The 19,467-nt window shown below is 36.1% G+C and overlaps 1 protein-coding gene across 6 annotated transcripts in view; it reads left to right on the forward strand.

The window, feature by feature from the left end:
• Positions 1–19,467, forward strand: part of PTBP3 (polypyrimidine tract binding protein 3) — a 117,067-nt gene that overhangs the window by 75,442 nt on the left and 22,158 nt on the right. For all 6 annotated transcript variants that reach the window (XM_044265132.1, XM_044265131.1, XM_044265129.1 and 3 more), the window contains 2 exons: positions 5,674–5,784; positions 7,242–7,416. In XM_044265132.1, coding sequence (XP_044121067.1) covers positions 5,674–5,784; positions 7,242–7,416 — 286 coding nt within the window. The remainder of the gene's footprint in view (positions 1–5,673; positions 5,785–7,241; positions 7,417–19,467) is intronic.

Genomic DNA, 19,467 nt, shown 5'->3' on the forward strand with positions numbered 1-19,467 from the left:
TGGGCGGTAATTAAAACCATTGGGTTAGATGGCATCACATAGAGTATTTATAGATAAAGAGGACATTTATCGATTGATCCATAATGTAAATTCAACCTGCATACCAAAAAGTTCCTTTGTGCACTGAAAAAGTTCAAAACAATGTTCTCATATAATCCATTACTTCCAAGTACTGTTATTTATGGGAGACTTTTATGAATGTCCATTAGATGAATGTCTTTGGGATAAAGGACTGATCGTTTTGAATTGCAGAACAAAGAAAAATAACTGGAAAAAGCAATTATTTTGATATTGAAAGAATCAGTGCTAGTAATGTAAAATTCTTATTCTTGAGGCACAGTGAATGGTTCAGTTGGTTAAGCATCTGCCTTCGGCTTGGGTCATGATCTTGGAGTCCTAGGATCAAGCCCTACATTAGGCTCCCTGCTCAGCAGGGAGTCTGCCTCTCCCTCCACCTCTCTACCTGCTCGTGCTTGCTCTCTCTCTCTCTCTCTCTCTCTCTCTCAAATAAATGAAAAAAAAAATCTTTTTAAAAATAAAATAAAATTCTGATTCTTAAGTCTTACCATTTTATTGGGTACAAAAACTATTGTAAACAAATTATAGCTAATACACTTTTTACAAGTGAATACAAATGAACTTTTTCAGTCTTTAATAAGTGCTACTTTTATAAAAATCATGATGAAGATTAATTTTACCTGACTTTGATTTTAGTATTCTCTTTATCCCATTTATTTTTAAAGATTTTATTTATTTGCCAGAGAGAGAGAGAGAGCAAGCGAGTACACACAAGCAGGCAGAGAGGCAGGCAGAGGCAGCTAGAGAAGCAGGTTCCCCGCCGAGCAAGGAGCCGGATGCGGGACTCGATCTCATGACCCTGGGATCATGACCCAAGCCAAAGGCAGCGGCTTAACCCACTGAGCCACCCAGGCGTCCCTCTTTATCCCATTTTTAAAGTCTGAAAAGATTAAAATGCACAGGAAACATCAAGAGTTGGGTCTGTGTGTTTATGACAGCAAAATAAATATATTAGGGAAATAGAGTCACAGAGTCAAATTATTATTGTAATCAATATTAATAAATCTGTACATATTAAACTTTCCTGAATGATAATCTTATGAGACCAAATTTTTTTAAAAATTAGTATTTTGGTAATTATGAAAAGATGTTAAAAATCACACTTGAGGCATTAGCCTGGATTCCCTGATGTTGGTCCTCACTTACTTTGTTCAGAAGTATCAGAATGATCTTTGTAGTTCTCTCTCAACAAATATAGTCGAGGGGACTCTGGATAACTCTCCATGATTAGCCAGTTTGGTCCATTTATTTTTTATTTATTAATTTTTAAAAAGATTTTGTTTATTTATATGACAGAGACAGCAAGAGAGGGAACACAAGCAGGGGGAGTGGAAGAGGGAGAACCAGGCTTCCCACTGAGCAGGGAGCCTGATGTGGGGCTCCATTCCAGGACCAACCTGAGCCAAAGGCAGACACTTGATGACTGAGCCGCCCAGGCACCCCTAGTTCAGTCCATTTATATTCTGTTAGCACATTCAGTTAAAAATCACACAGCCAAACAGCAGTCAGGATGTACATTGTACTTGGTGTTCAAGTTAAATGAGAGAAAGAATGTAAACATTAAGGAAATCTGAAAGTTGGGGCGCCTGGGTGGCTCAGTGGGTTAAGCGGCTGCCTTCGGCTCAGGTCATGATCTCAGGGTCCTGGGATCGAGTCCCGCATCGGGCTCTCTGCTCAGCAGGGAGCCTGCTTCCCTCTTTCTCTCTGCCTGCCTCTCTGTCTACGTGTGATCTCTGTCAAATAAATAATAAAATCTTTAAAAAAAAAAAAAAAAGGAAATCTGAAAGTTAAGTGAAAATTACCTAGATTCTGTGCATAATTTAGTATAAAATTATTCCAAATTTGAGAACAAATTATATGTTCTTGCTATTTCATTAATATTTTACATCAAAAATGTTTATTTTTACATTTTTTTTTTAGATTTTATTTATTTATTTGTCAGAGAGCACAAGCAGGGGAAGTGGCAGGCTGAGGGAGAAGCAGGCTCCCCACTGAGCAAGGAGCCTGATGTGGGACTCGATCCCAGGACCCTGGGATCATGACCTGAGCCAAAGGCAGATGCTTAACACTGAGCCACCCAGGCATTTTTTTTGTTTTTAAAAAATTGTGTGCTGGGGCGCCCAAGTGGCTCAGTGGGTTAAAGCCTCTGCTTTCAGTTCGGGTCATGATCCCGGGATCCTGGGATTCAGCCCCGCATCGGGCTCTCTGCTTGGCGGGGAGCCTGCTTCTTCCTCTCTCTCTCTGCCTGCCTCTCTACCTACTTGTGATCTCTATCTGTCAAATAAATAAATAAAATCTTAAAAAACAACAACAACAACAAAACTGTGTTACTATAATTCCCCAATCAGGTCTGAGTGTACTTCTTTATCAGTTAATAATAAGCATTTACTGTATACCTATTTATATGTTAAGAATTACACTCAGTGATATAGAAATGATTAAGACAAAGTATATACCTTCAAGGAGCTCTCAGTCTAATTAAAGGAGGCAGATAAGTAGACAAATGTATAGTACAATGTAAGTAAAACAAAATAAATATTTATATTCGGGACCAAGAAGGGAGTAATACTCTGGTAAGAGAATGAACTCTGTTTATATTTGGGAGAGGCAGAGAATTTTCTGGTGTCATTACTTCCTGAGCTTAGTTTTGGAAAAGGTGAACGAAAATATATTGGTTTCGGCACAGCGTTCTAAGAAAAGGGAATACCCACACGTGTAGGCTTAGAAGTCTGAAACCACTTTGTATATTTAGAGAACTATAGACAACTGCACATTGTTGGTGTAAATAGTGTGGTATAAAAAGTATCAGGAAATGTGGTTAGAGAGGTACACCAGGGCAAAATTATATATGATATAATCTTGTACTTTAGAATACTACCTGTGGCTGTAGTAAAAAAAAATCTGTTGCTACTCCTTTAGCCAACACTCAGTTGATGCACTCATAATATTTAGATTGGGGTGTGTATGTGTGTGTGTCCATAGTATCACCAAAGGTGGAAATAAGGAAAATATAAGACCTTTTCCCAAGAATGCTTACATCTTAAAGAAAGATACAACATAAAATATATATTCTTTGATAGTCATGTGAGAAGAAGGCAAATTTGGTCCTTTAAAAAAATTTTTATTATTTATTTGAGAGAGACACACCATGAGTTGGGGTAGGGAACGGGGGAAGCAGACTCCCGCTGAGCAGGGAGCCTGCCGCAGGTCTTGAGCAGCACCCCAAGATCATGACCTGAGCTGAAGGCAGACACTTAACTGACTGAGCCACCCAGGCCTCCCAGTTAAAAAGGGAGGACCATTTGGCTATTAAGGACACTCAGAAATAGTATTTGATAATAGCAGTTTGGTATTCTTTTATAAATTCTAAGACTGTTATCTAGGACACACAAGTATACTGAAGAAATGCCCATTACAGGACCATTAAAAATATAAAAACAAGGGGTGCCTGTGTGGCTCAGTCATTAAGTGTCTGCCTATGGCTCAGGTCATGATCCCAGAGTCCTGGGATCAAGCCCCAGATGGCTTGGTGGAAAGCCTGCTTCTCCCTCTCCCACTCCCCCAGCTTGTATTCCCTCTCTTGCTGTGTCTCTCTCTGTCAAATGAATAAATAAAATTTTTTTTAAAAAAATACAAAAGCAAATTATTTATGTTTTTCAAAATAGTTAAATGAGAGATTAAGATCCTGGAGTTCTAAGTATGAACATAATTAAATTATCTACATTTTTAAAGACATTAAATAAAGAATCTTCAGACATCTGATTTTAAATAATAACATTTTTTGGTTAGCTCTTCTAGGACAAATTGTTTCCACAAATCTTGGTAAATAGTACTATCTCCTCTAAGAAGTGTCTGACTCTGAGCTGATAATATGTTAAAGAATATTTTTGCCAAAAATTAGTATTTGGACTTTAAGATGATTTATTTTGAGGGGTTTAAAATATATGTATGTTTTACTATTTTAACCCCTTTAAAGTGTGTAGTTCAGTAACATTAAGTACGCTTACATTGTTTTTCAGTTATCACCAAACATCTTGTATCTACAAAATGTTTTTTATCTTCCTAAACTGAAACCCATTAAACAATAATACACCAATTCCCCTTTCTCTCAGTTCCTTGTAACTAAGATTCTACTTGCTGTCTCTGTGAATTTGACTATTCTAGGTTACTCATATAAGTGGAGTCATGCATAATTTTTTATTTTGTGATTGGCATATTTCACTTAAATGTCTTCAAAGTTCATCCATGTTGTAGCATGTGTCACAATGTCCTTTCTTTTAAAGGCCGAATAATATTCCATTGTGTGTATTTACCACATTTTTGTGGGTGGATATTTAGGTTGCTTCCATTTTTTGCAAATAAGGCTGTTGAACATGGGTATACAAAAAGCTCTTTGAATCCCTGCTTTCAGTTCTTTTGGATTTATACTCAGAAATGGGATTGTTGGATCATATGGTAATTGTATTTTTTATTTCTTCAAAGAACCACCGTACTATTTTCCATAGCAGCTACACCATTTTACATTCCCACCAATAGTGCACAGGGGTTCTGTTTTCTTCACATCCTCCCCAACACTTGATATTTCTCATCCTTTTTCATTTCATTTTTATTCATAACACTTTTTTATGATGAGACATCATGTTGTTTATTTATGGTCTATCCTTCCTCAAGGCAGAGGCTCTTGTTATTCACTGGTGATTTCCCAGGGTGTAGAACAGTGCTCTGTGAATATTGAATGAATTAGTGGAGCAGCCTCTAGAGGAACATTTTGTAGTTTCTCTGCCTATAAAAATCTCTAGAAATAGACGCTGATTCTCATGGTGAAATAGCTGATCCACAGGACTCTTACGGTTTCATGCATATGCTTTGTAACACCATTATCTCATAACACTGATTAATTCCTATTGTAGGGTCATGTTTTCAGTATTGTGCCAGTTATGACATACAGGTGAAATACTTGAGTGCCTGTTGTCATGCACTGTGTCAGGCACTGTTTTAAGCCATGCATGGGTATAAATCATTTTTGTATCAATAGTTTTTTGGGTTTTTTTTTTAATAGATTACATTTGTCCGAGAGAGAGAGAGAGAGAGAGAGCGCGCACGTGCGTGCGTGTGCACGTGCATGAAGGGGGTGTGGCAGGCAGTGGCAGAGGGAGAACCAGGCTCCCTGCCAAGCAAGGAGCCCAATGTGGGATTTGATCCCAGAACCCTGGGATCATGACCTGGGCCAAAGGCAAGCACTTCACTGACTGAGCCACCCAGGTGTCTTAATAGAGGAAATTATTTTCATTTAAAAAAGGAATTCAGAGGGCACCTGGGTGGCTCAGTCATTAAGCCTCTGCCGTTAGCTCAGGTCATGATCCTGGGGTCCTGGGATCAAGCCCCACATTGGGCTACCTGCTTGGTGGGAACCCTGCTTTTCTCTCTCCCACTCTTTCTGCTTGTGTTCCTTCTCTCGCTGTGTGTCTCGCTGTCAAATAAATAAATATTTAAAAAATAATAATAAATAAAATAAAAATGGAATTCATGAATCAAGTTATATTTATAAAGGTACATTAGCCTAATTTCTTCCTTGCTAATGTGAACTTTTTCCAGATATTTTCCAAATTTGGCACAGTCTTGAAGATTATCACCTTTACAAAGAATAATCAGTTTCAAGCCTTGCTTCAATATGCTGACCCAGTGAATGCACATTACGCCAAAATGGTAATTATGATCTTTCTTTATTTTTCATTTATCAGTCACTTCAGTGATAGCAAAGAATGCTATCATGTCTTTTCCCTTATTGTAGTTCACAGTGTGTTTTTTAATATATACATAATATAACATTTTGTTTTAAAGGCACTGTTCCATATGCTTTTTAAAATAATAAGTAAGAATTAACTTCCTTCCTATGAAATGGTTTCAAATCATTTATCACTTCTCAGATCTTTGGGACTCATTTCTGTCATATATAAAGTCTAGAATGGAGCACAGTATTCCTAATAAAATCTGACTAGTAAAGTAGAATTATCTTTGTCCTTGTGTCTTCATTTTCTTCTACTAAATTAGCCATATTGGTTGATATCTTCATTTTTGTAACCATATTTGCTATTGAATTTTGTTGAGCTCTGAATTGATGAAGATACTACATTTTAGGAAGTTTGCTGCTGTTGGTTTATATTGCCCTTTTTTTTTTCCTTTGTATGTGTGTTTGTGTGTCTGTGTGTGTGTGCTTGGACAAGATGTAAGATTTCATGTTCAGTTTGGTTATATTTCACCCATGTCTTATTGAGATCTGTTCCTAACCCTAATTCTCTCTGGTATTAGTATCTGAATTATTTCTAATTTCTTTTCAAAGATAGGGACTAAGGTTTTTAGTATTTTTTTGTATTCTGTCTGCCTGTTGATTAGGAGTATAGACTTTATATTTGCTGTACCCTTTGTCTGTATATATTATTTTATACCATTATGATAATGTACTCATCAGTAACTTATTATAAATATTTTTGTATATTTGCATTTTCTTATGTATTTTGGTTTCTGATTTCTGTTTTTATAAATCTTAGCATTTGTGGAAGTCAAGTGACTACAAATATCCCTTTGATAAGTTTTTGTTATTGTGAAGGGAGGCTTTGTTGATCTCTGGTCTTATATCAGAACTGACTGCAAAATTTCCCTCAGATTGTTATTCAGACTATTATAAAATAAATTTACAAGAGAAAAAAAGGAAATAGATACTTCATATGTTGTGGTTCTTACAAGTTCCATTTACAAGGGCTTTATTTCATCTTAACCTAAATAAAGTATACTAAAAAATTAAGATGAAATATAAAATCAAATCATTCTTAAACATTTGTTGGGACAAAATAATTAAAATGATAGCTAGTACGATGCTCAATAATGTATAATATTTTTCCAGGCTTTTACATTTCTCTTCTTTCATTTGATCTTACCACAGATAAGATAGGAATTATTATAACATTGTGAAAAACTGAGATTTTCTTTTTCTCTCTTATGTTCACATAATGAGTGACAGAGGTACAAGTAAACACAGGTCTTTGGCTATTAGTCCAGTGCTCTCTGCTTTATACTTGATTGCCACTCTCTGTCAACGTAGAAGCTACTTGATTTATCAGTGTTGTTGTCTTGCAAAACATCAGTCCCTTTCTTACATGCTTTAGGCTCTGGATGGCCAGAATATCTATAATGCATGCTGCACTCTGCGTATTGACTTCTCCAAGCTCACCAGCCTTAATGTGAAATATAATAATGACAAAAGCAGAGACTTCACTCGTTTAGACCTTCCTACTGGTGATGGCCAGCCATCCCTTGAACCCCCTATGGCCGCTGCTTTTGGTGAGTAGTTCCATTTTGAGTCACAAAGCAAGTTCTCTGAAATTATAAGTTTATTTATTAATCCATGTGTATCACCCTTTTTCTTCTTGGATTCTCTCAGGATTTCTAAAGGAAAGAAAAAATCTTAGAATAGAATGTGTTCGTTGATTAAATCTTAGTAGATTCTGTTAGTTGGCAAAACAAATGGATTATCTAAAATTGAGTTAAAAACTTATTTTCTAACATTAATCTTACACATTCTTTTATAAACCATACAACCACTTCCTTCAAATTAATAGTGTCACATATTAACATGGCTTTGAATGTGTTGATTTATAGCCATAGAATATTGATATAAGTGCTCTTGAAAGAAATGCTTCTCTCTTTTGAAGTAGTGGTATTTTAAAACAAGGGCCTAAATTAATGCCCTTTATGTAAATGGCGTAATCCCATAGAAATCCTCTTCTTTGAGAAAAGAATTTATCTTATTTTGTTTGGTTTTTTAAATATCAGAACTCCTGTTTTTACCTTTAATTTGTGTGAAGTTGCATTTTTTTCATTAATAAAAATACAGCCTTCTGAATTGTCTCTGCAAATACTGCTTTGAAGAGCTTTTTATCCTTATTTAAAATTAGTTATCAATAGATTTATAGTTTTAAAACAAAATAGGAAGAAGCAGTGAATGGCCCATTTATATCATTAGGTTAATGTATGATACTTTCTGGTTTTGCCGCCCTCAGAAGTGTGGTTTATTATCTAGATCAGTATTAAATTTTATTTCCCATTGTGATTGGTTTCCCTTTCTCAGATGACACCATGAAATACTGCTTATTGAGCCCTTAAGTCGTATTTAGTTCATCTTTATTTTACAGGTGAGAAAAATGAATCATTAGCCAAGTGTCCAGCATTTTCTGGAAAATAGTTTGTAACTTTATTTCTAAGTAAAAGCTTTTTGTTATTTATAACTGGAAAAGCCAAGTGAATTGTAGTTCATGTTCCTACATTGTTAAAATTTTTGTTTTGGTCTAACCAGATTTTTGTGTTATAATATTGGTTACCAGCCTCTACTCAGCATATCCAGTTTGGTAGAGCCCAGAGGTCTTTGTAATCACAGTTTCAGCAATACATAATTGAGGCTGTAATTAAAGTTTACCAAAACTTGGCTATCAAATGCAGAATTGGGGCGCCTGGGTGGCTCAGTGGGTTAAGCCGCTGCCTTCAGCTCAGGTCAGGATCTCAGGGTCCTGGGATCGAGTCCTGCATCGGGCTCTCTGTTCGGCAGGGAGCCGGCTACCTCCTCTCTCTCTCTGCCTGCCTCTCTGCCTACTTGTGATCTCTCTCTGTCAAATAAATAAATAAAATCTTTAAAAAAATAATAATAAAAAAAGTAAATAAAATTAAAAAATTTTAAAAAATGCAGAATTGCACTTATTCTAGTAATTGAGTATATACTGTTGATGTAATTAATGTCTGACATTGTGGGAGGAGGACATTTTAAAAATATGATCAAGAATTTTGGTTTCTGAATATACAATATCAGAATATTAACATCTTTTTTCGTTGTTCCAATAAATCTCAATGCAAAGTAATGTCTCCCTCTTAAGATAACTAATTCATCAAGAGAGAATAATTTTTTTTTTTTTTTAGTATTATGTGAACGTTTACTCTGCTTCTCACTAATATGATGCAGTTCACTGTTCTCTCTTGGCTTCTGCAGTACCAGTCTCCTGAGTGTTTCCTACTTCACTTTCTGTTCTTTTTTTTTTTTTTTTTTTAAAGGTTCTTTAGAGTTCCTAGGTTAAGTCATAATTCATAATTACTCTGTTTTTAGTGACTTACATTATACCATTAGAAGAGCTTCTAAAATATGCAAATATATTTCTTAACACCCATGTAGTTATCACCTAGGCTAAGAAATAATATATTTATACAGCCTGAAGAAACATTCTTTGTAGCCCTCTCATTGATTTTGTTCTCTCCCTCCCTGCCCCAAGATGATCAGTCTCAAATTTGATGGTAATCATTCTTTTGCTTTTCTGCTTTTCCCCTAGTGTGTTTTTCTTACCATGCATTATGCAGCCCTAAGTGCTAATTTAAACATTTTTTCATCCTTTATTTAGAATTTTATGTAAATGGTATCATGCTCTTCATCTTCTTTTGTGACTTGTGATTCATCCATATTTATATATGTATATATGTGGCTATTGCTTATTCATTCTCAGTATTGTCAAGTGTATAGATACCCATTGTATGAATATACTGCCGTTTGTTTATCCATTCCTCTGTTGATAAGACGTTTGGGTTGTTTTAGCTTGAGGCTATTATGGACAATGCTGCTTTGAGATTTTCCTGATCACCCTTGGGGTTGAATGTATTTTTATTTATTGGCCATTGTCCCTTACTCTTTAACTTTGTTGCTGTGTGTGTGTGTGTGTGTGTTTGGCTTCTTGTTTTTTTCTTGTTTTGTTTTTGTGGGAATTTTTTAATATATATCATACCTACTAGTCCTTTGTTGGTTTTATGTGTTACAAATAGTTTCTTCCATTTTTGGCTTATTGGTTTGTTCTTGTCATGGCATTTTTATTTAGTCAGATTTATTTGCCATGTTCTTTATAGTTGTGTTTTTTATGTCTTATTTAAGAAATCCTTTGTTACCAACCATAAGGAACTCTTGATTATAGGAAACAAACTGAGGGTTGCTGGGGGATGGGGATGGGGTAACAGGCTGATGGCCATTAAGGAGGACATGTGCTATAATGAGCACTGAGTGTTATATAAGACTGATAAATCACTGATCTCTACTTCTAAAACCCATAATACATTACATGTTAATTTAAAAAAATAATTTTTTTTAAAAATTGAAGTTAATATGTTAGGACCAAGAAAGGTTATAAAAGGATAGATAGACACCTGCCTGTTATCTAATATGCCAAATTACTCCTGAATTCAGAGAAAGGTCTATCCATTAAACAAAATCATTAGCTATTAGCATAGGCCATTGAGCTACAAAGCCAAGGAAAGTGTATTCTTCAGTTTAGAAGCCAGAGTCTAGTACCACGGCTTGATAGAGATTGGGAAGCTGTTACATATTATCAAGGAACCCACTTTTGCAGGTGACCTGAAAAAAAAATGCGTTTTTCCCCCCAAAGGACATAGGCCTGCTTTTAGTAGCCTTAAAAACTGTGTTTGGAACTGAATTAATGAACTCAACTCAAGACTGAATGAATGAATCATGACTAAAACCAACTTTTTTTTCTTTGTCATTATTTTCATTGTTCAGTAGAAACATATTAGAGAACTGTAACTTCATCCTTTAACTAACTGTGTGACTTTGAGCAAGTTGTGGAACCTCTGTGTATCCCAGTTTCTATATCAGTAAAATGCTGGTAAAAAAAGAAATGTATATCCTGAGGCGACTGGATGGCTTGGTTAAGCGGTCTGCCTTTGTCTTAGGTTGTGATCCCAGGGTCCTGGGATCAAGCCCCATGTGGGGCTCCCTGCTTCTTCATCTACCTGCTGCTCCCCCTGCTTGTGCACGCTCTCTCTTTCTCTAGTGCTCTCTTTCTCTCTCAAATAAGCAAAATCTTAAAAAATATATATATATATCTCCAAAAAAAAGAAAAAGAAATCTTTGTTACTGTGACATCATAAAGATATATACTCATATTCTGAAGTTTATAGTATTTTAGTAGTTCTGTTTTGAAATAATTTAAGTTGCAAGAATAGTACAAAGAATTCCCTTATAACCAGAATTATCCAGACTCCCTAGTTCACATCATTTCACATTTACTTCATCATCTCTCTGATTACTTTGAGGGGGTGGGTAGTTGTTTTTTCTTTTTCCTCTTAATACTGGCGAGTAGGTTGCAGGCAATATGCCTCTTTATGAAAACTCACTGTGTACTTGCTACGAACGAGGATGTTGTTACCTAAACACAGTTAGTTAATCAAAATCAGGAAATTGACATTCATACAATACAAAAATTAGAGAATATGGATTCTCTAATCCATAGACCTTTTAAAAATTTCACCTATTGCAGAAGTAATATTCTTTATAAGAGAATTTTTTTCTGGTAAAGATCTAAACCAGTATCAGGCTAATTTATTTGGCATGTCTCTTTAGAGTCCGTTAATTTGGAACTTTTCCTCATTTTTTGTCCTCGGTGATCTTTGCATTTGTGATGATTTCAGGTTGGGTATTTCATAGACTGTCTCTCAATATGAATGTCTGTTTGAAACAGTGTTACCTTCTTGTCAGTTGATTAAATCAGGAGACACATGATGTCAGTTTATCCAGTTCCTGGTGATACTAACTTTGATCACTTATTAAGGTGGTTTTTGCCAAGTTTCTTCCTAGTAAAATTACTGTTTTTCTTTGTAATTAATTTGTAGAGTCAATCATTGAGATTATATAAATAGACTGTTCTTCATCTCTTTTCACTCAATAATTTTATCATCCATTGCAAAAATTTTTTGTTACTGTGTTGGTTGCCTTATGGGAGATTTGTTAATTCTGTCCTTCCTTTGACAGTTATTACCTGGAATTTTATTACAAAGGATTTTTTTCCTTTTCACATCTTCCTTCCTCCCTCCCTCCCTTCCTTTTCTTCCTTCTTTCATTATGAATGAATTTGATACATAATATTTTGTGAATTTAAGGTGTGTAACAAGTTACTTTGATAGATTTATATATTGTAATGATTGGTGATGTAGTGATGTATATTATATCACATAATTATAGTATAATTATGATGTCTGTATTCATTATACTGTGCATTAGGTAGGTATGACTTTAGTACTTATTTGTTTTTTTCATGTCAGTATGGTCTTAGGGATTTTTATTTTATTCTACAGGTTTTGTACTATTATTTTTCATTTTGTGTTCAACTTTCCCAGGTTTGACCAGTAGGAGTCCTTTCACACTGGATTTTGTGGCCCTTTGACATATCCCTATCATCATTTGAACACTTCCTGACTTTCTGGCTGAAGATAGTTCAGATCTTCTTTACCTTCCCTGTCTTAGTGCTGCAGTTGGCTACTTCAATGAGTCTCAGTTCCTTTTAGTGGGAAATGGTATTTTGAAATCAATATCCAGGCATTAGCTATGCTCATTGGTAATAGGAGCATCATGGTTCTAGGCATTTTGAATGAACATTACTGGGATATGTGTGTATATACTTCATAAATACATTTCTCTGTGTATGCTTCATAAATGAATGTCTCCATGTGTTTGTAAACCCACAAATTTTAACTAATACCTTTAGTTCCAACCTAGCATCTTTTCATACTGTTACCTCCCTAATTCAAGGAGATACCCAGTGTTTTAGTCTCACCATGTTTACTTAATTTGCTCAATCCTATAATATACAAAAAGTGGCTTCAGACTTGTTAACACATACCAATTAATTTCAGCTGAATATTTGCTTCAGTAGTTTCCTTGGCCTTTTTCATGGGTCTGTTTATTAGTCTTTCCTTTTGTCATCTCACAGGGCTTAATATCTGCTAGAGTAAATCTCTTCACCATATTCTTCAAGAGTATCTTAGCAATACTTGATCATCTTACTTACGAATTTTAGGATGAGCTTGTCAGGTCCTCAAAAATTTTTAAAAAGCTATCGAGGTTTCCATTGGATTACATGGACATTATAAATTACCTAGAAGATAATTGACATCTTTATAGCAGAGTCCTCCAGTCTTTGAATACTGTACATCCCTCCATTTTTTTGAATGTTCATTAATGTCTTTCCAGAGAATTTGGTGACTCTTCTCCATAAATGTTTCCATGCTTTGTTTGATTTATTCCTCAGAATCATACTTTTTAGATTCTAATTCTAGACCTACTATTTATAATCTCTGTGACTTTGGGCAAATTGTTTAACTGCTCTCCACTTTTGTTTCTTCATATGTGAAATGAACATAATAATAGTACTCAACTGGTAGGCTTGTGATAAATATTAAATGTGCTAATGTACATAAAGAGTTTAGAATGGTTCCTGGAATAAATGCAGTGCAAGTTTCAGTGATCGTTGTTATTTCACTGTTGCTAATATAGAAATTCGGCCTTGTTGTTTCTTGATTTTATATTTAGCAACTTGATAAAATCGCATTCCTTATTTCTTTTTGTAAGCCCTTATTTTCTTTTTCCCTACTTTAAAAAGATGCACTGAACTTCTAAAATTTATATAGAAATGGAAAAAGAAACTATTGAGAATAGTCAAAGTAATTTTAAATAATTTTTTAAATGCAAGACAATGTAAAGCTGCAGAAATCTAGCTAGTTTGGTGGTGTAAAAAGGATAGATAATATAGATTTACATTAATGACACTAAATACAGAGTGTAGAAATAGACCCATACGTATCTAATTTGTTGATTTTTCAAAATGTAAAATTCCATAGGGAAAGAAGATCTTTCAGCAAGTTTTTGGACAGGTAGATACTCATATTGGAAAAAGTAAACATCTTTTCTGTATCTTGTACTATACTGACAAATTTACTTGAAGTGGATCTTTAGACCTATAATGTAAGATTTTAAACCTGTACAGCTTCTACAAGAAAAAATGGGGAAAAATCTTTGTAACTTGGGATAGACAAAGGTTTCTTAGAACATAAAAAAACCAATCAAAGAAAGGAAATAATTTATGTATTGTATATCAAACATTAAAAGTTTTACTGTTTATGATATATTCAAAGTACTGAATGGGAAAAACCAGAAGCAAAGAATACTCTCCCTAGCAAAGCTATAATTCAGAATAGAAGGAGATATAGAGTTTCCAGATAAACAAAAATGAAAGGAGTTCATGACCACTAAACCAGTCCTGCAAGAAACATTAAAGGGGACTCTTTGGGTGGAAAGGAAAGACTGAAAATGACAGTATAAAGGTAGGAAACACAAAAGCAGAAAATATGAATATTTCTATAAAAAATAAGTCAAGGACATCACACACATAAAAGGATGTAATATAATAAGGTATATCTAAAACATGAGGAGAGGAGGAAAGAATGGGTTCAAACTTGAACAACTGTCAACTTAACATATACTGCTATGCAGGAGAGATCTTTTACAAATCTAATGGTAGCAATAGATCAAAAACCACTAATAAACAGTCCAAAGTATAACGAGAAAGAAATCCATGGGCGCCTGAGTGGCTCAGTGGGTTGAGCCTCTGCCTTTGGCTCGGGTCATGATCTTGGGGTCCTGGGATTGAGCCCCGCATGGGGCTCTCTGCTCAGCGGGGAGCCTACTTCCCCCTTCTCTCTCTACTTAGTTGTGATCTCTCTCTCTGTCAAATAAATAAATAAAATCTTTAAAAAATAAAAAGAAATCAAATATATCACTAAAGAAAATCAGGAAAAGATGAGAAGTGAAAGGCAAAGGACCGGGCGCCTGGGTGGCTCAGTGAGTTAAGCTGCTGCCTTCGGCTCAGGTCATGATCTCGGGGTCCTGGGATCGAGGCCCACATCAGGCTCTCTGCTCAGCGGGGAGCCTGCTTCCTCCTCTCTCTCTGCCTGCCTCTCTGCCTGCTTGTGATCTCGCTCTGTCAAATAAATAAAATAAAATCTTAAAAAAAAAAAAAAAAAAAGAAAGGCAAAGGACCAGAGAAAATCTTAAGAAATGGCCACAAAGCAAGTAATAAAGTGACAATAAACACATCTATCAATAATTACTTTTTGGGGGCACCTGGGTGGCTCAGTGGGTTAAAGCCTCTGCCTTCAGCTCAGGTCATGATCCCAGGGTCCTGGGATCGAGCCCCACATAGGGCTTTCTGCTCAACAGGGAGCCTGCTTCCTCCTCTCTCTCTGCCTGCCTCTCTGCCTACTTGTGATCTCTTGTCTGTCAAATAAATAAATAAAGTCTTTTAAAAAAATTACTTTTTGAATGTATAAATGGAGTAAATGCTCTGATCACAACATATAGGTTGACAGAATAGATTTAAAAAACAAGAGCCATCTAGGGTGCCTGGGTGGCTTAGATGGTTAGGCATTGCGCCTTCAGCTCAGATCATGATCCCAGAGTCCTGGGATCAAGTCCCACATTGGGCTCTCTGTTGAGTGGGGAGACTGCTTCTCCCTCTGCCTCTCTCTCTCTGTCTCTCATGAATAAATAAAATCTTTTTAAAAATACTAAAACAACAACAACAACAACAGACCTGTCTATACACTGCCTCCAGGAGACTCATTTCATATCTAAGGACACCTGCAGATTGAAGTAAAGGGATGGAGAAACATCTGTCATGTAAATGGATGTCAAAAGAAAGCTAGAGAAGCAATACTAATATCATACAAAATAGACTTTGAAACAAAGATTGTAACAGACAAAAAAGGACAAAAAGGGGACAATCCAACAAGAAGATAAAAAAATTATAAATATTTATGCACCCAATATAGAGGGACCCAAATATATAAAATAGCTAATAAACATAAAGGAACTAATCAATAGGAATGCAGTAATAGTAGGAAACTTACTTACACCAATAGATTATCTAAACAGAGAGCAAAGAGACAGTGGGTTTGTAGGACATGCTGGAACAAATCAGTTTAACAGATATATTCAGAATATTCCATCCTGAAATAGCAGAATACATTCTTCTTGAGTGTACACGGAACATTCTCCAGGATAGACCACATATTAGCCTACAAAACAAAACAAATTTAAGAAGATCATACCTTGCATCTTTTCTGATTACAATGCTGTGAAACAAGAAGTCAACCGCAAGAAAAAATCTGGAACGATCATAAATACATGGAAGTTAAAAAACATGCTAGTAAACAATGAATGGGTCAACCAGGAAATAAAAGAAATTTTAAAAGTATGTGGAAACAACTGATAATGAAAACACAACAGTCCAAAACCTCTGGGATACAGTCAAAGTAGTTCTAAGAGGGAATTAATACAGACTTGTCTGAGGAAGCAAGAAAATTTTCACATAAGCAACTTAACCTTATAGCTAAAGGAGCTAGAAAAGAACAACAAACAAAACCTAAAACCAGCAGAAGGAAGGAAATAATAAAGATGAAGGCAGAAATAAGTGATCTAGAAACTAAAAACAGTAAAAACAAAACAGCAGAACAGATCAGCGAAACCAGGAGCTGGTTCTTTGAAAAAAATCAGTAAAATTGATAAACCTCTAGGCAGACTTGTCAAGAAAAAAAGAGGAAGGACTCAAATAAGGTCACAAATGAGATAAATAATGAACACCAAAGAAAGACAAACAATTATAAAAGAATATTATGAAAAACTATATGCCAACAAATTGGACAACCTAGATGAAATAGATAAATTTCTAGAAACATAAACTATCAAAACAGAAACAGGAAGAAATAGAAAATTTGAACAGTCTGATAACTAGCCAAGGAATTGAATCAGTAATCAAAACACTTGCAACAAACAAAAGTCCAAGACGAGACGGCTTCACAGGTAATTTCTATCAAACATTTAAAGAACAGTGAATACCTGTTTTTCTCAAACTATTCCAAAAAAATAAAAGAGGAAGGAAAACCTATATTCTATGAGGCCAATATCATTCCAATACCAAAACCAGATAAAGACACCATTTAAAAAGAGATCTGCATGCCAGTATCCCTGATGAACATAGATGCAGAAATCCTCAGTGAAATGCTAGGGCACCTGGGTAGCTCAGCTGGTTAAGTGTCCGACTCTTGACTTCAGCTCAGGTCATGATCTCTGGGTTATGGGATCAAGCCCCATATTGGGCTCCTTGCTCAGCATAAAGCATGCTTGGGACCCTCTGCCCCTCCCCCTCGTGCTGGCAAGCGCACCCACACACACACACCAACTCTGTCTCTCTCAATTAAGTAAATAAGTCTTTAAAAAAGAAAAATCCGCAGTAGGGGCACCTGGGTGGTTCAGCCGGTTAAGTGTCTGCTTAATTATTAACTGAAAGGACTATTATACTATATGTTAACTAACTGGAATTAAAATAGAAACTTGTGCTTGAAGGATAAGAAAATCAAAGGCAGGCTACAGACTCGAAGAAAAACCCTTGCAACACATACATCAGACAAATTAGTTATATCAAGTTATATGAAGACCACTTACAGCTCAATAATAATAAAGAAAAAGTGCACAGATTTGAAGAGATACTTTATGAAAGATGGTATATGAAGGGAAACAAGCACATGAAAAGATGCTCAACAGCTCTAGTCATCAGGGAAGTGGAAAATAAAATCACTGTAAGACAGTACTGCATGTGCATTAGAATATCTAAATTTTATAAAGTTTACTGTACCAAGGATTTGGACCATTTTTCAGTGGCATACAGTGTTGGTGGCAATGTAAAATTTAGGTATGACACTTTGGAATAGAGTTGGGCAGTTTATTGTTTTTACAGAGACAGCAAGAGAGGGAACACAAGCAGGGGGAGTGGAAGAGGGAGAAGCAGGCTTCCCCAGGCTGAGTGGGGAGCCCGATGTGGGGCTCAATCCCATGACCCTGTGATCATGACCTGAGCCAGAGGTCTGGTGGTACAGTCATTAAGCATCTGCCTTCAATTCAGGCCATGATCTCAGGGTCCTAGGATCAAGCCCCGTCTGCTTTTCCCTTTCCCTCTGTCCAACACCCTGCTTTTGTGCTGACTCACTCACTCTCTCAGATAGATAAATAAAATCTTTAAAAATATAAGAAACAAAACAGGTGAACTTAGGGAAGGGGAAAAATAAGATTAAAAAAGGGAGACAAGCCATAAGAGACTCTTAACTATGGGAAACAAACTGAGGGTTTCTAGGGCAGGGAGAAGGTTGGGGAGGTGGTGCAATGTAATTGGGTGATGGGCATTACGGAGGGCATGTGATGTAATGAGCACTGGGTGTTATATGCAACTGATGAATCACTAAATTCAACCCCTGAAACTAATAATATAGTCTATATTAACTAAATTGAATTTAAATATAATTTTTAAAATATATATGTCAAAACTTCACAAAACAACTTTTATGTATATACAGTTTACTTGGGTCTAAATTAGATAACTAAGTCTTACCACTCAGTCTAACGCTGACTGAGAGCTGTCTACAATTTCCCATTTGCTTCAGAGTAAATGCTCACATCCTTACGTTGGATTACAAGGCCCTCTATCATCCACTCCAACTTTCCTTTTTGAATATCTTTTTTGATGCCCACCCCCTTGCTCTTTCTGCTTACCCAACTGACAGTCCCTCCAGAGTACAAAACATGTTAGGTATGTTTCTATTATCCAGTGGGTATTTCCCTCTGCCTGGAGTACTTTTCTCTCAGATACCCTCTATTTTCTTACTGCCTTCTTTTTTTTTTTTTTTTTAAAGATTTTTTTAAAAGATCACAAGTAGGCAGAGATGCAGGCAGACAAAAAGGGGGTGGGGAAGCAGGCTCCCTGCTGAGCAGAGAGCCCAATGTGGGGCTCTATCCCAGGACCCTGGAATTACGACCTGAGCTGAAGGCAGAGGCTTTAACCCACTGAGCCACCCAGGCACCCCTTCTTGCTGCCTTCTTTAACCTGCCCCAACCAGCCCTCCCTCAGTACTCCTGATTCTTCCTGTTTTACTTTCTATAGTATTTGTCATCTTCTTACCTACAGTTAACTTATTTACTGTATTTTTTTTTTCATCGCTAGAATTATGCTTCAGCGGGGTAGGTTGTTTTGTCTTTAATTTGCTTATGTTTGTGCCTGACCCAAAATAGGGCGCCTGCATGGCTTAGTCGGCTAAGCATCTGACCCTTGGTTTCCACTCAGGTCATGATCGTGGATCAAGCTCTGCACTCAGTGGAGAGTCTGCTTCTCTGTCTTTCTCTCTCTCTCTCTCTCTCCCCCTCCCATCCCACTTATATGGTCTCTCTCTCTTGTTAAAATACATCTATCTTTAAAAAATTTGTTAATGTTTATTACTCTGTTTTTCCTGCTATTTTTGAAGTTTGATACTGTTTTGTATTTTCACCTAGGATTTTTTTTTAATATTTTACTTAATTATTTGAGTGAGAGAGAGAGAATGAGCAGGGGGTGGGAGAGGACGAAGCAGACTCCCTCCTGAGCTGACAGCCAATGTAGGGCTTGATCCCAGAACCCTGAAATCATGCTCTGA

Source organism: Neovison vison, chromosome 9 (genome assembly GCF_020171115.1).
Source record: "Neovison vison isolate M4711 chromosome 9, ASM_NN_V1, whole genome shotgun sequence".
Lineage (NCBI taxonomy): Eukaryota > Metazoa > Chordata > Mammalia > Carnivora > Mustelidae > Neogale > Neogale vison.